Source organism: Centrocercus urophasianus, unplaced genomic scaffold (genome assembly GCF_019232065.1).
Source record: "Centrocercus urophasianus isolate 14NV4802_14NV808 unplaced genomic scaffold, USGS_Curo_1.0 seq_73, whole genome shotgun sequence".
In the NCBI taxonomy this organism is placed as follows: domain Eukaryota; kingdom Metazoa; phylum Chordata; class Aves; order Galliformes; family Phasianidae; genus Centrocercus; species Centrocercus urophasianus.
This window is the reverse complement of record NW_024885344.1, coordinates 5,793,344-5,813,750: the sequence shown is the minus strand read 5'-3', so window position 1 is coordinate 5,813,750 and position 20,407 is coordinate 5,793,344. Positions and strand designations below refer to the sequence as shown.

At 35.4% G+C, this 20,407-nt stretch overlaps 1 protein-coding gene across 1 annotated transcript in view; it reads left to right on the top strand.

The window, feature by feature from the left end:
• The first annotated feature begins 336 nt into the window (after window positions 1-336).
• Window positions 337-20,407, top strand: part of MYBPC1 (myosin binding protein C1) — a 50,742-nt gene continuing 30,671 nt past the window's right edge. Inside the window, exons 1-11 of the mRNA XM_042838079.1 lie at window positions 337-392; window positions 1,220-1,296; window positions 6,295-6,327; window positions 7,554-7,589; window positions 10,099-10,203; window positions 11,587-11,735; window positions 12,080-12,197; window positions 13,155-13,206; window positions 14,845-14,901; window positions 18,476-18,642; window positions 20,009-20,141. Of these exons, the coding sequence (XP_042694013.1) occupies window positions 337-392; window positions 1,220-1,296; window positions 6,295-6,327; window positions 7,554-7,589; window positions 10,099-10,203; window positions 11,587-11,735; window positions 12,080-12,197; window positions 13,155-13,206; window positions 14,845-14,901; window positions 18,476-18,642; window positions 20,009-20,141 (983 nt within the window). The remainder of the gene's footprint in view (window positions 393-1,219; window positions 1,297-6,294; window positions 6,328-7,553; window positions 7,590-10,098; window positions 10,204-11,586; window positions 11,736-12,079; window positions 12,198-13,154; window positions 13,207-14,844; window positions 14,902-18,475; window positions 18,643-20,008; window positions 20,142-20,407) is intronic.

Sequence of the window (20,407 nt, the reverse complement as noted above, 5' to 3'; positions counted from 1 at the left end):
ATGGGATTTAAATTTGTTACCAGCTTCCAAGAATAGTGAATTCTCCTAATCCCAGCTACTAATGGGAAGGTCATGTGTTAGTATAGCAGAATCACCATTAAAAAGAAAGGTTTGACAGACAACAATTTTTCTGACGGTTGGACCTTGGAAGCTTCTGACAAATAGAAGCAGCTGAGGGTCTGTCACACTTACAAAATATGGGCTTGTCTTCTTCACTTCAAGTTTTATTTTCATAGTCACTGTAGTTGTGTACATATGAGCAAAAAAATAGGAATCAAATCCCCTGGCTCTTGCAATTATTCCCTTCAGGACAAACGTTATCTTTGCTATACCTTAATGTTGTTAGTCCATTGGCCTTCATCAAAACCCAAGTTAAACCAGGCCTTTAGCAGGTAAGTTCACTAGACAAAGATTTTTTTCACTGTAACTAGACTATTGAGTGTTTATACTTTGAAGACAGTACAACTGATATGATTTGACAAGCTTCTGAATTTGCTTTGTATGCAAACTATATGAGATAGGAAACCAAAGGGGATAGGAATATTAACAAGAATCCAACAATGAATTTGATGTTATTAAATCTACAGTCCAAGTTTTCTCATTCATGAATGAGAAGAATTCAAGAATGTTAGAGATATTTCACATACCCCTCATTGGAGTACGTGGTGAACTAGCAACACTTCTGGTAAAAAAAATGCAAATCAAATAGCCTAGGAAAGATGATGATGGTAATGAAGAAGATAATCAGAAATAACCAAGGACACTCCCAACACATTGTCTCTCTGTACTGTTTTAAGGATAAAACAGTTAGACAGTGGAGTTCTGGTTAGCATTAATAGTTGGCAGTATCTCATGTCTGATCCAAGACTATTCGTATTAACAGAGTTATTAAATTATTTTCAAAGGATTTCGTATATAACACCAAGAGCAAATGACGAACAATTGCTACTTAAAAAACAAAACAAAAACAAGCAAAAAAACCAACAACAGTATTTTGCTTCCACTAAGTACAGGAACTTCAATTTCCCGTGACTCATTCAAAATGTAGGAAATCTATTGATATGCATGCATCTGTGAAAAAAAAATGTTTTAAAGACTTACAATTTTTAATTGTACATACATGTACACTTATAAATCTTTAATCATTTTTCAGTACTAGCAAACCTAGAATATTGATGTATTTTTAAATTCTGCGTAAGTTTTTCTTTTTTACTTTAAGATCCTCTCAAAAATATACTTGTACTTCCTACACAGAACAAAAAATACCACAGGATGGTGGAACTGAAAAGGGTAAAGGTGAGTTTGAAATCATATTTCAAAAATGGACAGCAAAGAGAACATTCTGAAATGCTGTTCTGATGCTAGATTGCTTGAGTTATAACTCGGGAATTTGGTGCCAAATTTTAAAAGTGCGATGTGAAGCTTCCTAGATCCTCATTCTGCATGACTTATCTAGCATTAGGAAGCTAGGATGCTTATAAGTATCTTTAAAAATTCTGTGAACAAGACTGACACTGCTTAGCACCAGTAGTTACGCAGAATGCTTTCTTAATAGATCAAATTTCAAGTGCATTGCATGAGCAGAAGGACATCTTTCTACTAAAGTGAATGTTGGCTCTGACCAACCTTGCCTAAACTCAGTTACTGTGCACATCCATTGCTTTTAATCAGTGGGGGAAATCTCCTATTACTCTAAGCTGTTTCTATTCTACCAGACACTTGATATTGCATGTTCCATCTTTTAGCAAAGTACGATAGAGTTATTAAAAATAAAAATAAAAATTCTATATTGCTTCTTTATCTAAGAAAAAGAAATTCCTTCATTCCTCTTCATTATTGGAAGTCCAGAGACTGTGGTCATTACAAGTTCTGAAAAATGTATCCGAGGACATTTTACTGTCAACAAACCCCAAACTATGCAAGTAAAAATGTGCTCCATTTTCAGTGCAAATTTTACATTGCTGCAATTAGACTTCAGCTCTGTTTGTAGCTTTTCCAGTTAAGAAGGTACATTTTGAGGTAAGTGGGTCAAATTCCACTTCTTTTTGCTACTCCCTGTTGAAGTAGAATTCAAACAGCTCAGCAGCTTATTTTGAAATGGATAATCCTTTTGTTTTTCATTCTCACAGAAGGATAAACCAGAACAAAATATACTTACAACAGATGTAATGCTTGCTTTTTTTTTATTTGTCACAGTTACTCTTTCCATGGCAAATCAAGAAATGTCTTTCTTGAAAATACATTCTGCCTTTTGAGCTCTTACTCAAAGTCTTACCTTTTAGTGACACCAGATTCACACCTGAAACTTGGAAATTTGTTTGGCAAAGTCATGCATGGCCATTTTTCTCAGCAAAATAAAAATGCACTGACAGTACGTGATTCAAATATTCCTTAGAATATAAAAATGACAAACCAAGCTTCAGTGCATGTTATTTTGCTAGCTATTTTTGCATTGAGCAATTATTTTGACAAACAACATTTTGTGTGAGTAATCAAATCTGTCATCTTGGTAATGCAAACATAATTCAGGAATAATTTGCATGCCTAATGATAAGAAAAAGATGAAGGTCTTGCCTCAGGCTATTCTAGCAGTTAGTTCTGCTTGGTTTAATTTTCTTGTGAGAAATGTTTGTTCCTGAACTGAACATGCACAGTGCTCTCTCCACTGCTTACAAGTCTACATTTCATTGAGCTAAAAAGAAAACATGGTAGGTATCACATCTAATACTTCAGTTGTTTTCTTATACATTATGTTATCATTTCTGCTTTGAATTTAGTGGAGAATATGGGATTTCCTAGAGAAAAAAAAAATGCTTTATTGGAGCTCAGAGTATTTAGTAGGATTTTGCTGCCCCGATTTTTTTTTTGAGATTCTTCTATGGGAAGTGTTTCCAGTTTCAACGCACAGTGGCAGTAGCCACCTCAATAGGAATTCCAGTGAAATTCTGAATAGCAATATGTAGAAAGAATGACTTTCTGTTGAGCTGTCAACTTTGCAAATAACGTTGATGTCAATGCCTGACACTCTGCATTCTCTGCAGAAGTATTTGCTGTTTTTCTCATTTAATGACAGGAAGATATATATTTGCACACATATATATGTGTTACACAGCATTATGCAGTTTCTACTATCAACTCCTGCTTTGTTGCAGAGTCTCACCAAACAAAGGACAGTACATTTTCTGAGAGTGATTCCTTCAAGTTTGTTTGCCAGAAGCAAATCTTTCTAATTGTTTCCATAACACACAAAAGAGGAAAAAGATTCTGTTTCTCCCATTTGTCCAAAATCAATATGAACTGAAGACAGAAACACCTGGAGGTTAGGTGTTGTGTAAGCTATTTTTTAAAATTGTTTCTCTAGTTTCATAAAAGATTTGGGTACTTCCCTGTATGGGTTTAAGACAGGAAACATTTCATATCTCAGTTCCACAGTGATTTTATGATACTGCACTTTAGCAGTTGTGACTCCTTTGTTACCAAATTATAACAAACAGCACACTGGAATCTGGGGCAGCACTCTGCAGCACAGTCAGACAATGCCTGAATGTAGTGTGTAGGTAAGAAATGTTGGTCCATAATTATGGGGTCTATATTTTTCCCCGTGTTTCTCAGACAAAGTCAGTTGCAGAAGTTAAGAAATAGAGTATATCTTCCTGTTTGTCTGTCTTACTGTTCTATTTCTTTGTAGTAGTTACTGTCTATGTGAAAGAAAATATTTACGTCCCTTCATGTTCACTGTAAAGATAAAAACGAGGATGAGTCATAAAGTCTTTATCTTGTCATTACTTTGCAGTAAATCAGCAGCTTATTGCAGTAGTTGTATGTGTACAGAATTTTTTACGGTATTCCTGGTTTGAAAAACAGCATTTAGTAAAAAATTCAGGATACATAAGAGCATACATTTTATCTTCAGATCAAAATGTAATTCACCAAATTGACCACATTTATCCCATTCTTACTCATTTTATGTCTGCTTTTGTTTTTAATTTTAGCATTATTTTAAACAGATTACTGCTGTAATTGTGTTTCCAGTTGCTGGAATAAATGAATTTTAATATCATTTTGCTCATTCCTTTTTAGGTCCAATCCAGCTATTCAGAGAGCTACTCAGATTTCTGCATGATTTACTGATGTCTTTTCTCTAGGTTCCATCCAGTCATCTACTAAAATGTTTGCATGTTTCATTCTTGTTATTCCTTCAGGTTACACTCATCCGTTCATCTCTCTACTAAAACTTCCATTGCTGATGTATGTACTTCAGTTACAGGGCCAAGTCCCCTTGATAGGAGTGCTGAACACTTTGCAAATTAGATGGATAATTGAAAGCAACTAATTTCAAAACCCTTGGAAGAGTCAATGCTCAGTAATTTCAGCAAAAATGACAGAACCAGTTGGTTGAGTTGTTGTGGATTTGTTTCTGTAGAGTGAATACAGTGGTTCACCCTTTGTGACGTTTATCTATCTCTTGCCTTAGCCCTGAATGCTTACTCCAATGGGCAGTACTACAAAAAAAATTAAGGCATTCTGAGTGCTATTGCAGGTGCAAAGCAGTGCCTCTGCTGTGTTCACCTCTCCTTCTTGGTCATCAGTGAGCAACGGGTGATCAGCAAAAAAAGATTAATAAACTTATGAGCTCAGCTCACCAGTTAAATCAAATTTGAGGTGCTGTTCCAGGAGCATTTGTTTAGTTGCTAGAACAGTATGTTCAGAAAACTGACATGATTTATGTGCTTTCATTGAAAATCAACATATTCTATGTCAGCTTAGTCCAATGGAAGGTGCAGGTGGTGAGAATGTGTCCACATAAGCTATGCGTTTTTGTATTTTTTTCAATAAAAAATCATGTTTGTAAGATAATATATTAATCCTTCATCTGTAGGCCTACAATTAAAACTTATATCCTCTTGCCAAGGGATTTTTTAAATGAAATTTGATGAATCATTAAAAAGGAATGAGTAAAATGTCATGGCTAAGTAGTTAAATTCTATCAGACCTTCAACTACATTTCAGAGATTAATAAAGCATAACATTTAATAAAACCAGAATTTTTTTACATGTAATCAAATTTTATGTGCTTTTTGCCATTGCTATTGCATTTGTCCTTGAAAAAATAAAGACAAATTTGAACTTTAAGACAAAATCAAATAATAATTGAAAGTAAATCACTGATTCTTGAAACCCAAATCTGAAAAAAGTAAATACATTTCATAAAATAATTTTATTTCAGATATCTTTTCCTTGACTCTGAAATGTTCTCTAGATTATTTTCCATTAGATTATGAAAGGCTTATTATTATCTTTACTTTATGTACGTATTAAATCCTAAATAAATATATAGTTTATTCTAGCTTTTCAACTGTTCAACAGGTAATTTTTAAATTTTATTATATTTTATTCTATTTTAACACACTAAAACATTCTGTACATTTTTATCAGACATTCCTATCTTTGATATTTCCAGTAAACACCTAAAATTTAGGAGATTATTGTAAAAAGAGTCTTCAACTTATTCTGGATTTCTCATAAGCATGATTACAATATTTCAGTTTTAATGTCAGTTTCATGTTTTTCAGGCTCTTGGCTTATACAAATATGTATGCATAACTGTACTTTATTAGATTAATCATTCTGAGATACCTGAGTAGCAGTTGTTTCTAGTGATTTGATACCTGATGACTGCCAGCATTTAGTGTGATTGAAAGGAAAATCCTGTGGGATAATAGTTCTATCTGTATTTTAAGGCATATAATATGTGACAAAAATAAGTTATATATTTGTTGCTTTTAAGATTAATATTCTAATAAGTAAATTATAAAGTATGAATATAGGAGACTATTTTTTACTTTTGCATACCTTTATCTAATGATGCTGAATGCATATGTGGTACACATTTTAATTGCAGACATGGACATCAGAGAAATGGCATCATCCTCAGGTCAGATATGTGATTGACCTTGATTTTATTGTGGCTTTTTTGTATTTACTGTGGATTCCATCTCTAACAAACAGAACCACTCAGCAGCTTTCATACAAACTCATGATTTAATAATAGATCACAGTTCACATCTCATTTTTCTTCTACTTGCTTGAAACATTAAGGTTTACCATTTCAGCTACTGAATTATGCAAAGCTTTCTTCATCAGTTTGAAGCTTCCATTGTGAATGCTCCTGACTATTATGATTTTTCCCTTTCTTTTGCAGGTTTTACCTTTTCACATATTTGTTTTAAAGCAGATGATCGACTGTGCTTTGAGTTTCTTTATGTATTTTTTTATTTGTATTTCTTTTCACAGATGAAGATGACACAGTTAGCACACCACCAGCAGGTTAGGACCATGATATTTTTTTTATGTGTATGTATGTATGGATTTTTCTCTTGACTATTAATGAACAAAGTCCAACCATTTGGACTGAATTCATAACATACTCATTAGAGAATAAGATTTCTGAGGTGTCCGAAATTAATTTAGTCCATGTTCAGAAGTACAAGACCTTCATACCAGACAAGTTTATTTCTGGTCCTGTCTTGAATTTTTGTTAGAACTTCCGGCATTGGAAGGTAGAATATTAGCAACTCTGAAGGCATCCGTCTTAATTGTTACTATTGAAAAAGTAAGGAAAGCATTTTTAAGTTTTGTCCTGAGAGCAAATTCCAGAATTACAAATAAAATAGATGCCTTATGATTTCACAATACGCTTATCCATAGAATTGTCTGTCACCTCTCTTTAGGCCATAAGCCTTACAAGTTGTCTAGAAGACAGGTAGTTTTAATTTACCACTTCAAGATGGCAGATGAAATGCCTTTAGTTGGCAGAAGAAAAGTGACAGTACAGGGATCATTCATGGTTGCTGTGACTTTGGCAAGACTTCAACATGGTTTGCTTAGTATGTCTTTTAAAGAGATTAAACTTGAATGAAACAGAGATTTTGAACATTAACGCACATTCTAGTGTATCAAATGAAAAACTCTCATTCTTGCTTTAAAACTTTTAACAAAAAAAAATGGTTTTATCACATCTTCACTGTGTTAAATTTTCCTGATATATTTTTTAAAATGGCATTATTAACCATGGGCTGCATGCCATCTGAAAAATCAGTAGCAGTGAATTGATCAACAATGGTAGAGATTTTCATTGACAAAGCTAACAATATAAATGAAGCTTTGAATCACAAAACTCTATCTTTTAATTTCAAATAATAATAATAATAATAATGTTCAACTTGAATTACATAAAAATATCTGTTATTTAGAATCACCCCAAAGGCTGAGTAAAGTATCAGCTTCAAAAATCCCTTCTACTACTACGAAGGAAATCTTGAGTGAAAATTAAATTTAGGCTTTCCAGAGAAATGGGGGAAAGATTTCTGACTTTTTTTTTTCTCAGCAGTTCACTTCCTCTGGTATTCAAATAGTTTCTCATAGGTACAGTCCTAGGTATTTATTCTAATCTTCTTGCATGAAGAATCATTGTTCTTAAAATCTTCATGACCTGAGGTCAGTTTAATTGTGATCTCTGAGCTGGTATCATCTAAATTGCTCTTCCCTTTCAGATGGGATGTCTAAGGCAGCGGAAAGAAAGGATTCAGGTGAGACCTCCTGAACAGCATGTTGAAACAGTCCAAATTTTATACGATACATTGATTATTAATGAGTTATTTCTTAGACATTTTTTTAATTCCACTATTTACACAGTATCGAACAATAACTTTTCAAATGCTTTTCAAAATTAGGAACTTAAGTAGTTTTCTAGCAGCTAAACTAGGAGAGAGAGAAGACTCTGACGTACCGTACAGGACACATACCAGACACATACATACATACCTATCTATCTGCATGTTTTTCCATACAGATAGATACGCAACTATTCCCTTCCTCCTCAGCCTACAGGGTGGCAGTGGCTTACCTGAATCTCATACACAGGCTCCAGGAGATTGTGGGAGAATGGCTTCTTCTCACAGCACAAAGGATGGTGGGGAGAACTTAGCAAAGTCATAACCTCTTTCTTCCTACTCTGCCAGGTAACGCATACTGCGCCCACTTTTGTGGTTTCAGGATTTGCAGCCTCTGGAACAAAATGAGCAGCAAGTACTTCAACCATAGTTACTGAACTGGTGTAACAGCCTATGCCAGGCCTGTGAGCCACTGTCAGACCTACGTTCTGTTCTGACTGTTTAACAGACAGGAAAAAGCTAATAACCAGAGATGATGATAATATTTCTGCATTACATGGTACCAAATTCATGAGTCCATGTATACCACTTTCATTTATTAACATCCATTTTCCATTTCACCCTGTCGTGTCTCAGGTTCATTACTGCACCTGACCAGTTCCTATTTCAAGCACTGTCAGATCCTTCTGTTCATACCTGTAACTCTCACTTGTTCTTGTGTTATGTATTTCCATACACTAGTATACCATACCAGCATAATTTTAATAGTTTGTATTTCATACAGAGAGTAGATATAGATATGTATCTATACATTTCTCTGTGCATGTGTGTCTGTGTGTTTCCATATGTGTGTTTATACATGTGTGTACATACATGTATGTTTTATACAAGCAGAAATATACAGAGATATTAGGCATACCAGCTGTAAGTCATTGAAAGAGCTAAAGAGAAAGACTTTGTAGCAGAGCTATCCAGCATTTCTATGTGTCTCTGAAATTTCTTACAGACTTAAGGACAATCAAAGCAGTTTAGTTGTGTTTTCCTATGGTTGTCATGAGTTGTGCTTCTTTAGTCACCAGTGGTAATTTTCATGAGTTGAAAAGGTTCCTGTAGCAGTTAGCTCTAAGCGAAAGGCAATTTTGTCTTCTGGCAAATGAGTTTTTATGGAAAATATTGAAAAGGGAAAATAAATTTAAACTTCAAGAACAGAATTGAGTAGGTGAGAAATGCTGCCAAATTAGTTCATCATTTGTACTAGTTATTAAACAAAAAAGAAAAGAGTATTGGATAAATAACAAAAATCCACCTTTGATTTAGAAACAACTAGAATTCCAGTGGGAACAAGGAATACAGCTCTGGTTTGAAAGTTATAGCCTCCTTTGTTTGATACAGTCATATGTATACACATTTGCTCTGCTATTCCATGCTAGCACTGGCTTTACTCAGTCTATTCTATGCACTAACCAGAACTCCTCAAACAAGGACATTTGGACTCCACAAATTCTTTCTCTGAGCATAAAATTTACTTTGCCTTTCGAGATGGAGGGATTCTTTTTTGGTATAGAAAGTCTGTCACTATCATGCGCTTTCCCTGTCTTTTTCTGTTAGGAATTAGCTCTGAGCACATTTTTGCATGTATTTACCAAAGATGTAACTGCACAGCACAAAGCCCTGGACGTTCAGATGTCAGAACCGTCAGAAACACATACCTGAGCTAACATGTTTTCAGCCTTAGATAAATTGCTCACCTGCCTCTTCTCTCACTATAATTGTTCTTCCTTCCCTTTCATTTCCAAAATCTCAATTTCCAGAAGAGAACACGCTCTGCCTGAATATGACAGAATCATTTCCATCTAACAAACTATTTCTCTCTACTGATTGATTCCCAAACTCTCTGTTTCTATCATAGAGAACAAAGCTGAGAACTAAGCTTCATCACTAGTCTATTATGTGAGCAAAAAAGAAAAACTAGCTTATACTCAGCTGAGTTTGAGATTTACAGAGACCCACAGGAATTATCATCATCTGTGACTTGCATGTGCTTACAGCTGTTTGTGTTTTCAGAACTTCCACCTGCATTTTCCTTTCTGAAAAACAAAGAGCTGACCTTTGTCTATTGCCTCTGTAAAGTACTCATGGTTGAATGCTGGTGCCATTCAATTTGCTCATTACCCACCTTGGCTGATCAGATTGCCATGTCTTCTCTGAGTTTCATTTTCTGTTACCAGAGGTAGCATTCTTTCAGGAACTGTATGCAATGTGACAGCCAAGCAGTGGATGTCAATATGAACAAACACATATCTTTCAGGACATCTGAAGAGAGAGGTAATAGGGTTAGAGAGTTTAGTGAGTTCAGGTAAGTGTATTTTGGAGAGAGTCAAACATTGGCTGATAATTGATATTTTCCTCTTTCTCTGTATCTCAGTATGGTCTATTGGAGAAAGCGCTCCAGAAGAGACAGAAAAACGTGATGACTCCCAACGATCCACTTTATTCATTGAAAAACCTCAGAGTGGTTCAGTGAGTGTTGGTAAGTGCTTTGAAAGAAAATCAGAAGCCATTTCTGAAGAGAGCAACACAGAGACTGAAAAGATGTATGTGAGGTTCAGGTAGCACTCAGCTTCTGCCCTCAGCTACAAATATTTCCACTGATTTTAGTTGGATGTGAACTCCTTTCTTTGAAGACAAAACAGAATGTACGAGAAGAAGAAGAAAAAAGAATTCTTAAATTCAAAACAAAATCAAAATGTTATAGCTTACTTGGCACAATGGACAAGAGGTATGTTTTCTGAGAACTCATTATTATAATACTGTTAGCCATAATGTTATTGATAGATCAGGAAGATCTGCATGATGGCCTTCAGAGCAGCTTAGAGATTCCCAGGTCAACATTTATACTCTGCAGCCGCAGCTAAAGCAATTAGACTAATAGGAGCAGATCTGCACAGAGGCTGGCAGGGAGCAACCATCACCCCTACTATAATAATTGTGGGAGATTTGCTCTGGACTGTTTCTAGTCCTTGGCCTGAATATCTTCCAGCAATTGGAGCACAGGAGGTAAACTGTCAGAGCACATCTTTAGTTTTAATTTAACCCCGGAGGAATCCAGTCCAAGTACTTCAATACCTTCCTATGAAGGAAACCAGAGCATGATACATGAGGACAGTAAGGAGGTTCACTTCCTAACTGCACTTCAGTGCCATACTTACAACATTCCAATGCAAGAAGGGTAGCAGCATTGCAACTATGGTGCCAAGTTTAGTACAGGCTACCTAGTATGTCTGCTATGTATTGGGATAGGTGCCCATTGGTAAGTGGGCAGATGTGCTTTTTATACACTGCTACTATTTTTCTGAGCTTCTGAGAACAACAAAAAGATCATTTGGGGAGGATTTATTTGGAAAACAAACATAAGGTATTGGCTGTATTCTTTTCTAGAATGTTGGATGGAAACTCCCAAAATATTGTTTACAGAGGACACTTTTCCTTCTCTTTTTAACTTCAAGAATTAGTGATAGTGATGCATAAAGAGGCATTTTTCTAGATTCTGCTGTGTATTTGTGTTACAATTACCTAGCAGCTGAGGAATATATGTCTTATTTAAAGGCAAAGAAATTCAGCCACTTGAAGCATAGTGGCCATGACAACATGGAGTTTTGCATCAGCTAATTTTTTTCTGCTTCTTAGTTTGTCTCAGGCTTGACACTGCCATGATCAGAAGGCTTCCAGACTCAAAATCATTAATCTCTGTAACATTCTGCAGTATTTTCATAGTTCATGTGACTCCTTCTGATTCTCATTATCATGGTAGAGCTAACACATGGAAGGAGTCATAGTAAAAGAAACGTGTACAAATGTGACCAAGCAACCACAAGTTCCTCAATAACTGTGTTGTTTTTTCTCTTTTGACAAGGTGGGAATATTACATTTATAGCCAAAGTAGAAGCCAAAGATCTTCTCCGAAAGCCAAACGTTAAGTGGTTTAAAGGAAAATGGATGGACCTGGCCAGCAAAGCAGGGAAGCACCTGCAGCTGAAGGAGTCATTTGAGCGTCACACAAAGGTCTGTCTTTGGTTTTCCTTCATATAGGGGCAAAGCTCCTAAGAGAGCTTAAAGATCAGATTTGGACAGTGGGCAGAATTTTAAGTGAAGCAGATTCTAAACCTGGCTTCATGACACGGTTTTCTGTGACGATCTCCAGTTCTGTTCTGTTCTCCCAGAACAGAACATGAGGTGGTGTGGAAATCCATGTTTTCAGTTGCTTTTTTGAGTTTCATTTTCTTTTCACAACCCTTTATTCAAGTTATACCTTACTCCTTTAGGTTTGGGTCTGGAAGACAAAATTTTCTATTTGTTTCATGCAAGTTTATGTCCCACATTAATAAACAATTACATTTGATTTTTAGATACACACATTTGAGATGCATATCATTCAAGCTAAGGAGAATTATGCAGGGAACTATCGCTGTGAGGTTTCTTATAAGGACAAGTTTGACAGTTGCTCTTTTGACCTTGAAGTCACTGGTAAGATTCCAATTGTATTTGTAAAGCTTTATAAATATGTGATTTTTTTTTTATCTGAAATTCTACATAATTTTGTTTAGAACCATTAAATGAAGCAATGTTTAATCATAGCAGGAAGAAATTTTTAGCATAGACTGCAGAGAATTAAGCATCTGTGATTTCTTATTTAAATAGACATTGGGATAGCTAGTATGTGAAACATTTCGGTTATATCCAAAAATTAGGAAAGCTGGCAGATAAGTCTATTGAATTCAGATCAGATTCTGGCACACAAGAGAGGAGCAGGCTTTGGGCTATTCAGAGAGAGATAATTCATCTAGTAGGACCGGAAGGGAGAGAAGTTGGCTCAGGAATGGTTCTCCAGGACTTGCACCCTGCTCGTGCATGGTGCAGTCATACTTTAGAAAGCCACAGTTCTTCCACAATGCCCCAAAATAAACAATAGCCTAATGTGGAGAGTGCTGGAGATTCATGTCTTTGTCTTTTTCTATGTTGTAATAGGTCTGACTCTGGCAAACGTTATTCCGTAGTCTTACGTTTTCCTTCAAGAGCACAAGAGTGCACACATACCTGTACAATCAGCTTGAGAAAGATGAATGTCTTCCAAAATTCCAGGGAAGTGAGGTGCAAGTGGAGGAGAAAGCATTGGCATTAAGAAGAAAAAAAGCCAGAGCCAGTGTACAGGCAGGAGCAAGGATGTGAAAGAAGCACTGCTAGGACAGATCTCCTATGCAGAGCTGTAGGAGCTAGGCCAGAGAAATGCATTGAGTAAACCTGGCTTAGTGTCAAGCAGCTTTACATTTACCAGAACTTAATGCCAAAGGAGCACTAACTGTGATCACTTAGCAAGAGACTGAACAAATTTCTCATGCCAAATTACATTACTTATGTCAACTACATCAATTTAAAATTATGTCAGATTATGTTTTTAACCTCTGTCCTATTACTGCTTCACAGAATCCTCTCAAGCTGCTCCATCCATTGACATCAGATCTGCTTTCAAAAGAAGGTAACTTCAAACAGTGACCCTGCAAAACCCCTCAGTAATGGATGTGGTAGCATATGGAACTCACCTCTATTTTGGCAGGCAGTTTTATCAAGTACCTTCAGAATGGTTTTGGAAATAAAGATTAAAGAACTGGGCTTAAGGTAGTGGGTAGAATTAACTAGTGACAATTCATTGGCAGAATCTCTTGAAAGCGCGGTGTCACTGCTTTAAGCGAAGGTGCAATATTCAAAGATATTAACTGTCCGTTTCTTCAGAGGTTTTAAAAATTGTATTTTCATTCTCTATAGTATTTCACCATGTTTCCTGAAAATTGTGAGCTATGATATGAAAGATTCTGATCCAAGTCCTGCACTGATCAAAAGCAGAGACAAAATTTATACTGATTTCAGCAAGACAGGAGCTGGCCTTGTTTTACCCTACAACAAAGAAGTGTCATGTGGCCATCTTTGTGGAAAAACTTCAAATAATATACACAACTATAAAAATATAAAATATACATAAATATATATGAAACATATATAAAATATACTGAAATATTGCAGGGGCAGTAATGTAAAGCATTGTGTCTGAAGTCTTTTATGTTATTTACCTTTGTTATAAAACAGTAATTAATACCAGTATAAAGATGTCACCTTTATATTTTATAGAAAACAATTGTCTTATAAGGGCAGAAGTATTCAGACTGAAAATGTTTTATAAACAAAAAATGTGTGCAGCTGATTAATTCACGCATACAGGCAAAGTTGTGACTAAAAATTAACTACTTTTGTTTAGAAATATTTGATTTAAAGAGTAAAGAGAAATGATATTGTATTAAAGGTGCATAATTTTCTCCTGTACATCTTTTAAAAACTGCAATAACTATTCTGCCCCATACAGTGAGAATATCCCTGAATATTTTCTGTTTGTTGTAGGGGATACTTTGCATACAAAATATAGGATAAAATACTGATACCATTTGACTTAACATTTGTTGGATTTTGACCATACTGTTTACAAACGTTAAGGGAATTATTTTGTTTATATGCATTTTAACAACACAATTTTACTGCTTAAAGTCACATCATAGAAATATATGCACCTTCATAACACAATGATTTCATCTATAAAAATGTAAAATGTGCTGTTTTTAACCGATCTTTCCCTTCATTTAGAGAGAAACAATAAGTCTTAATTATATGCTTCGCAATCTGGTGTTTGACAGACATATGTTGTTAAAAGCACCAAACAGCAATGCAAATCTTTGTTTTACATTCACAGCGTAAGATCAGCACAAGCCCTTTGTTTTTACACACATCTGATATGGAAATGAAAAACAAAGCTCATTGTGTTGACTAGCTCACGTTTATTTGTGTTACTGAAATCTAACACAAATCCTGGCAAATTTATGTATGCAGTTACAAAAATTTGCCATCAAAGTATGATGACAAGCAATACAAACCTTTGTGTTATTTTTCACAAGTACCTCAGGTAAGATAACTTGTGTGAAAAAGAATACAAGTTTGTGTTGATTTTATACCATTAGTTGTGTGTCTGGACAGTGTTGAGTATGAGAGACATGAAGAGAGTTTGCAAGGTGTGTGTCGTTTACGTCTTTCTGTATTAAACAAAGATTTGATCTTTTTCTATTAATAACAGCGGTGATGGACAAGACGATGCAGGAGAACTTGACTTTAGTGGTCTCCTGAAACGTAGGTGAGAACCAAGTGATGCAGTGAGCAGGTGTGGATTGCAAACCATTAGGTTAGCACACAGAAAGAGTCAGGTGTAGCATTAATAACTTCTTAAGACTTTTCTGACATTTATTTTTTTTTACAACGTTTCTAACTGTCATTCTCATGCTATAATATGCAAATGTTCATTTAATTCTACCTTTTAAGTGTGCTGAAAAGAACATTCAGACTTGAGTCTACCAGGAAAAAAAGTGAGCCACAACATAAAGAGACTGATAACATTTAATCTACTTGCTATTTCTTTTGTGTTTGCATGGAGTCTCATGGGGGAGAATTTCCTACGCAGGGATGAGCAGTTCAGAAAATTGATTCGGGTGCAAGAGCAAAAAGATGGAAGGATTAGATTAACCTCTTCACATTCATCTTTATTTGGTGTTATTAGCACTGTGATACAATAAATTATATATCATTTTCAAACCATAGAGACATATTAATGTGTTGTAACTTTCTGTTTCAATATATGCACACAAATATGCAATGATGGTTCATTCACCTACTAACTCTTAAATGGGAAAACATGGACACATATTTCTCTTGTTCACCTTGAGAATCTGATGATACAACAGCTATGCTGTTAGCTATTTCAGACTTCAAATCCAGTTTAGTTTCTTAACAGAGTAAGACAATTCCTGGAAAGGAAAATACGACCTTAGAGAACCTTGATCTACATTAATTGGTGAAATCCTAATTTTTGAAAATTTATCATTAAAAATATCTGACAAGAAAAACAATTACTCTGAAAGAGAAAAACCAAATATACAATATCAATTACATTTTAAACTTCACAGTAGGCCTGTGGGCTATAATGGGAAGGAGAGTATTTAGGCAACTGAAGTGAAAACAGGAAGGTTGAAGGAAGAGAAAATATTACCTGAACCAATTCAAATCTACCAGGCCTTTTTTTCTAAACCTTTTCATCCCTAATTAGGATCTTCAGTTTGATTTTTTATCTTGCTAACACAACTTACTGTAACAGTTCTTATAACTGCCTGTGGTGTGTTTTATTAGCAACATGAGCTGCATGTAAGAGGTCTTGTGGGTTTTTGTGGAAAGAGAAGTGTGAAAAAAAATCACTGTAACTTCATTAACAACTAACATGTTTTATAAGACAAATATTTTTATAGCCATATAAATGTAGAATAAGAATCTTGTGTTTAATGGGCAAAGCAAACTTTTAATTCATAAACATCACTACTTACTAGTGGTGAAACTGGTACATCACCTTCTAGCTTCAAGCACTTAAATGCAGCCTCTATGAGCTTAATTAAACGGTAAGACTGCTACTCAGACCCTAGTGTGGATATTAGTATCCATTTCAATTATAAAAATACGTGTTTGCATTTCAATTATTGAACAGGAAATTCTGCAGGTGCACTCCCTCTCTTTCGTGTGGTCATACTGCCAAGAAGAGAGCTAATTTTTCACTCATGGTGCTTAATACTTAAAAAATACCTGTTTTTATTAAAAACATACACGCACACACAAAAAAAACTTGCTGCACAGAATCTACATATTCCCTTTGTGCTTGTCTTGAAGAAAAACCAACCAGTTTTTATGCAAGTAAGCCACTCTGTAACTGGTTATGCTTCAATTCAGTGCATCGGTAAGAGCCTGAAATTCCACAAAGCACAAGATCTCAAAAAACACTCACACATTTAGGTATTCATTTTTAACAGTACATCTTTCAGCAACATGCACATTTTCAGGAATAAGATCTGAAAGAACTTTTGCGGAGAGATCAATCCACTGAGGAAATGTGCAGCACTGTTTGCCTGCTGCCCACAGCAGAAACTGCCATGGTCTCAGAGCAAGGTTGGTTTGCCCTGTTTCAAAATTTGTTCTCCAGTTATGCAAGAGGAAGAAAATAGCCTGGAATAAATTATTTCAAACTGCTTGAAAATCAAGATGCTCTCATTGATCCTCATTCTCAGCCACTGCTTGGGGTTACATTACCTCAATTCCCGTGGAACGTAGCTCTCCTTAGAACAGACAGAAGTTGCATGGCAAGTGGCCAGTCCTGGGAGAGGAGAATGGCACTCCAGCAGGTGTGTCAGCTTTTACATAGGTTTGAAAGCTGATCTCATCTTGCTGTCACACAGAAGGAATCTCACAAAAGCTCCAGCATTCACAGTACGTAGTCACTCTCCAGTAATTGTGAACACAGAAAAAAAAAGTAAAAAAACACCCAAAATCTAAAATTAAATACCATAGATTTTCTAAGAATTATTCAGAGCTATCAACGTATTTCAAACATGACCCAATCAGATTTTTTTTTTTCCTTTATAAAATATCACTGGCTTATTATGAAAATTAGTAAGTCTAACAAATTAAACAGCAAAGTGTTTTTCCATGATTACTCATACAACCTTACAGGGCTCCCCAGTGTTGTTTCTGTATTACTGTTAAACACAATTCTGTGACCTGATAGTGCTCAGCTCTAACAGAGTATCATAGCAAAGCTCAGTCTCTTCTTTGTTTGCTTATTCCTCAATTTGGATTTCTTATTCTATTATCAAAAACACTAAAAATAAAAAAGGATTTCACTAGACTGATATGATTAAGTCAGACTGATCCTCACCTGAGCTTAATGATCTTACATTAAAAAAAATGCCTAGATTTCAGCTCTGTTTCCTTGATTGTTTGAGCAGTTCAATTTGAGTCATTCCCGAAAACTGCAATTTTGCTCAGGGTTCTTCCATTTTTTCCCTCTTCTAATGGTTGCCAGCGTGAAAATAATTGAATCTCTTTCTGTTCATTGTCTTAGCCTAGAGCTGGAGATAGTAAGTAGGATATCATAAGATAACTGATGATATTTACACAGGCCTCTAAAACGTTTCCCATTCTTAAGACTGAGATAAACATGGAAGCCATCAGACCCATCCTGCAAGTCCAAACTGGTTGAGAATCTCCAGTTCCTCTCCATACTCCAGATTTAAGTGATTCTTAGAAGAGTTGGTGTAACTATAAACTGAAACAGATTCCCTTGGGTTTCATTATGTCCTCTCACAGGTCACCACTTGCAAGAGTTACAGGGTCTCCAAATTGAAAAACATTTTTGCATAACTATGAAATGTATGGATTAGACTCAGATCTTAGTAGTACTGTCATAAATTTTCCTTGATTCTAGTAAAGTTACAACAGGCAAAACCAATTTAAGCAGGTATGCTACTATAATATTACATTTTCAAACAGATTCCACACTATAATGAAGAAATACAATATTTCTTATTGCTGATTACATCAGAAAATGACAAACAAAAACTTATATCTAAACTGTGCCCTGGAGCATTGTGAACTAAGGTGTGAATGTCATTCTCAACTATGCCACTTGTACTGAGTGGAACTGGGGCTTGAATTCACTTATTTACAGACGTTTGGAAAGCTTGATGTCAAAGTGAAATAAAAAATATCTTGGTGGCCTTCAAATTTTGAGCAAAACATTTATAATATCACCATGGATTCAATTCCACTCTGTCTTTCTGATATGAAAAGGTCTCACTAACTCTTCTCCCACAATTTTATTTTGCCACTGTTAGGGAGGTCAAACAGCAAGAAGAAGAACCTGAAGTGGATGTATGGGAGCTCCTGAAGAATGCCAATCCCAGTGAATATGAGAAGATTGCTTTTCAGTATGGTATCACTGACCTGAGAGGCATGTTAAAGCGTCTGAAGCGCATGCGAAGAGAGGTGAAGAAGAGTGCAGGTATGGATAAGGAAAGTATTATTATGTTCACTGGTCAAACATAACTATGCACCCAATAAGCCCAAATACTGTATTATTCTTTCCCTCTACCTCTATGCCTATATGTCTGATGCAAGGAAAGAACTGGAAGCTTATGTATGAATTGTTCAGCGTGAAGAAAGCTGTTCTCTATCCAGATTCATCACAGAGAGGTGCTGAAAAGTTAAAATGGAGAAGGAGCACCCTTAGCACCTGGAACCACTTTGTCTGGTCCCTCTCAGCAGTTGAGTCAGATGGGTAGGAAGGTGCTGCCAGTTGTGTCAGAATTTTTCAGTAGACATGGTTTTACCTACAGAAAGGTCCGTATATGGTGTGCAAAACGTCTCTATAGGATGTTTTCCACCTCATGCTACCTTTACTATAAATTGAAATCTCGTAAACGGTAAGATTAAATTAAATAAATTAAATAAATTATATATTAAATCAATTAAATAAAATATTCTGTTCAAATTTTGTAGTTCTACTACTGCTGTGTTGACAGATTCAGTCTTCTGCAGTTAGACATATGCATGATATAAATCTTACCAGAAGCTGATAATTTAGCTATTGGCAGTATTTTTTGAAGCACCATTTATTTTTGAGCCACAGATTATCTGCTTCCCTGAGTTTAACATTTGTGGCTGGCAGTAGCTAAATGTTGATGCTGAAGTGTTTTGAAATGTTTGAGTTCTGGCCTTACATTTTACAGAACAACTTGGTCTACTTTTGCTCATATAAAATAACTGTTTCAAAAAGCTCCGCTAGGATTCATGAAGTGAATTTTTGCCTGGTTTCATGCATTTTTGCAAATGTTTTGCAGCCAGAACATTTATCACAAGTGGAGTTGCAACCTACAGACAGAATCAAGAAAATTAAACTGGCTTTTAGACAAACCATTTATTTTTATTCAGAGAAAAAAAAATTAGATTAAAATTCCTTGTTAACTAAGTGGTGTTGCTGGTAGAGAGGTCCTTTCTAATAGATTCATTCTAGATGCTTCCATTGCACAAGCTATATACTGTTTTACTCTGAAGTAAAGGTTCTCAGCAAGCTATCAAAGTTATATCTAGCCAATCTTAATCAGAACCATGTTATACTGCAAAGCCATGAAGAGATATTAACTAATCAGGATAAACTGAGCTGCATAACTGCATAACTCAGTAGTTCTACTGGTACTACTAGAAAAAAAACTGATTTGACTGAACTAGCCCAAGAATATAGAGTGATGCATAACATGGCATGTATATATATTCTGATAACTTTCATGAGGTTTATGCAATGTCATTTCAACATTCATATTATTTATTTTCCGGTCTTCATTTACAATAACATCTCTCTTCCACAACAGCATTTTCCAAAGGACTTGATCCTGCATATCAGGTGGATAAAGGAGGCAAAGTTAGGTTCATGGTAGAGCTAGCAGATCCAACAGTGGAACTCAAATGGTATAAAAATGGCCAAGAAATACGACCAAGTGCAAAGTAAGTGATTTTATTGTATGTTAGCTGTAAAACGGGTATATATATATTTCCTTGATGTGTCTCACATAGATCTGTATCTTTGATTAGGTTTACACCAATTTTATTTCTGACATTTCTTTACACTGAAGAAGTAGGTAAAATATGCTATCTTGCTCATGACCCAAAAATACGCACTGTATACTAGTTGTTGACATAGATTGTGTGCTTTATCTCGAGAGAGGAGAGTTAAAGATCCTTAACAAAGCATAGAGCCATTTCCTGCTTGG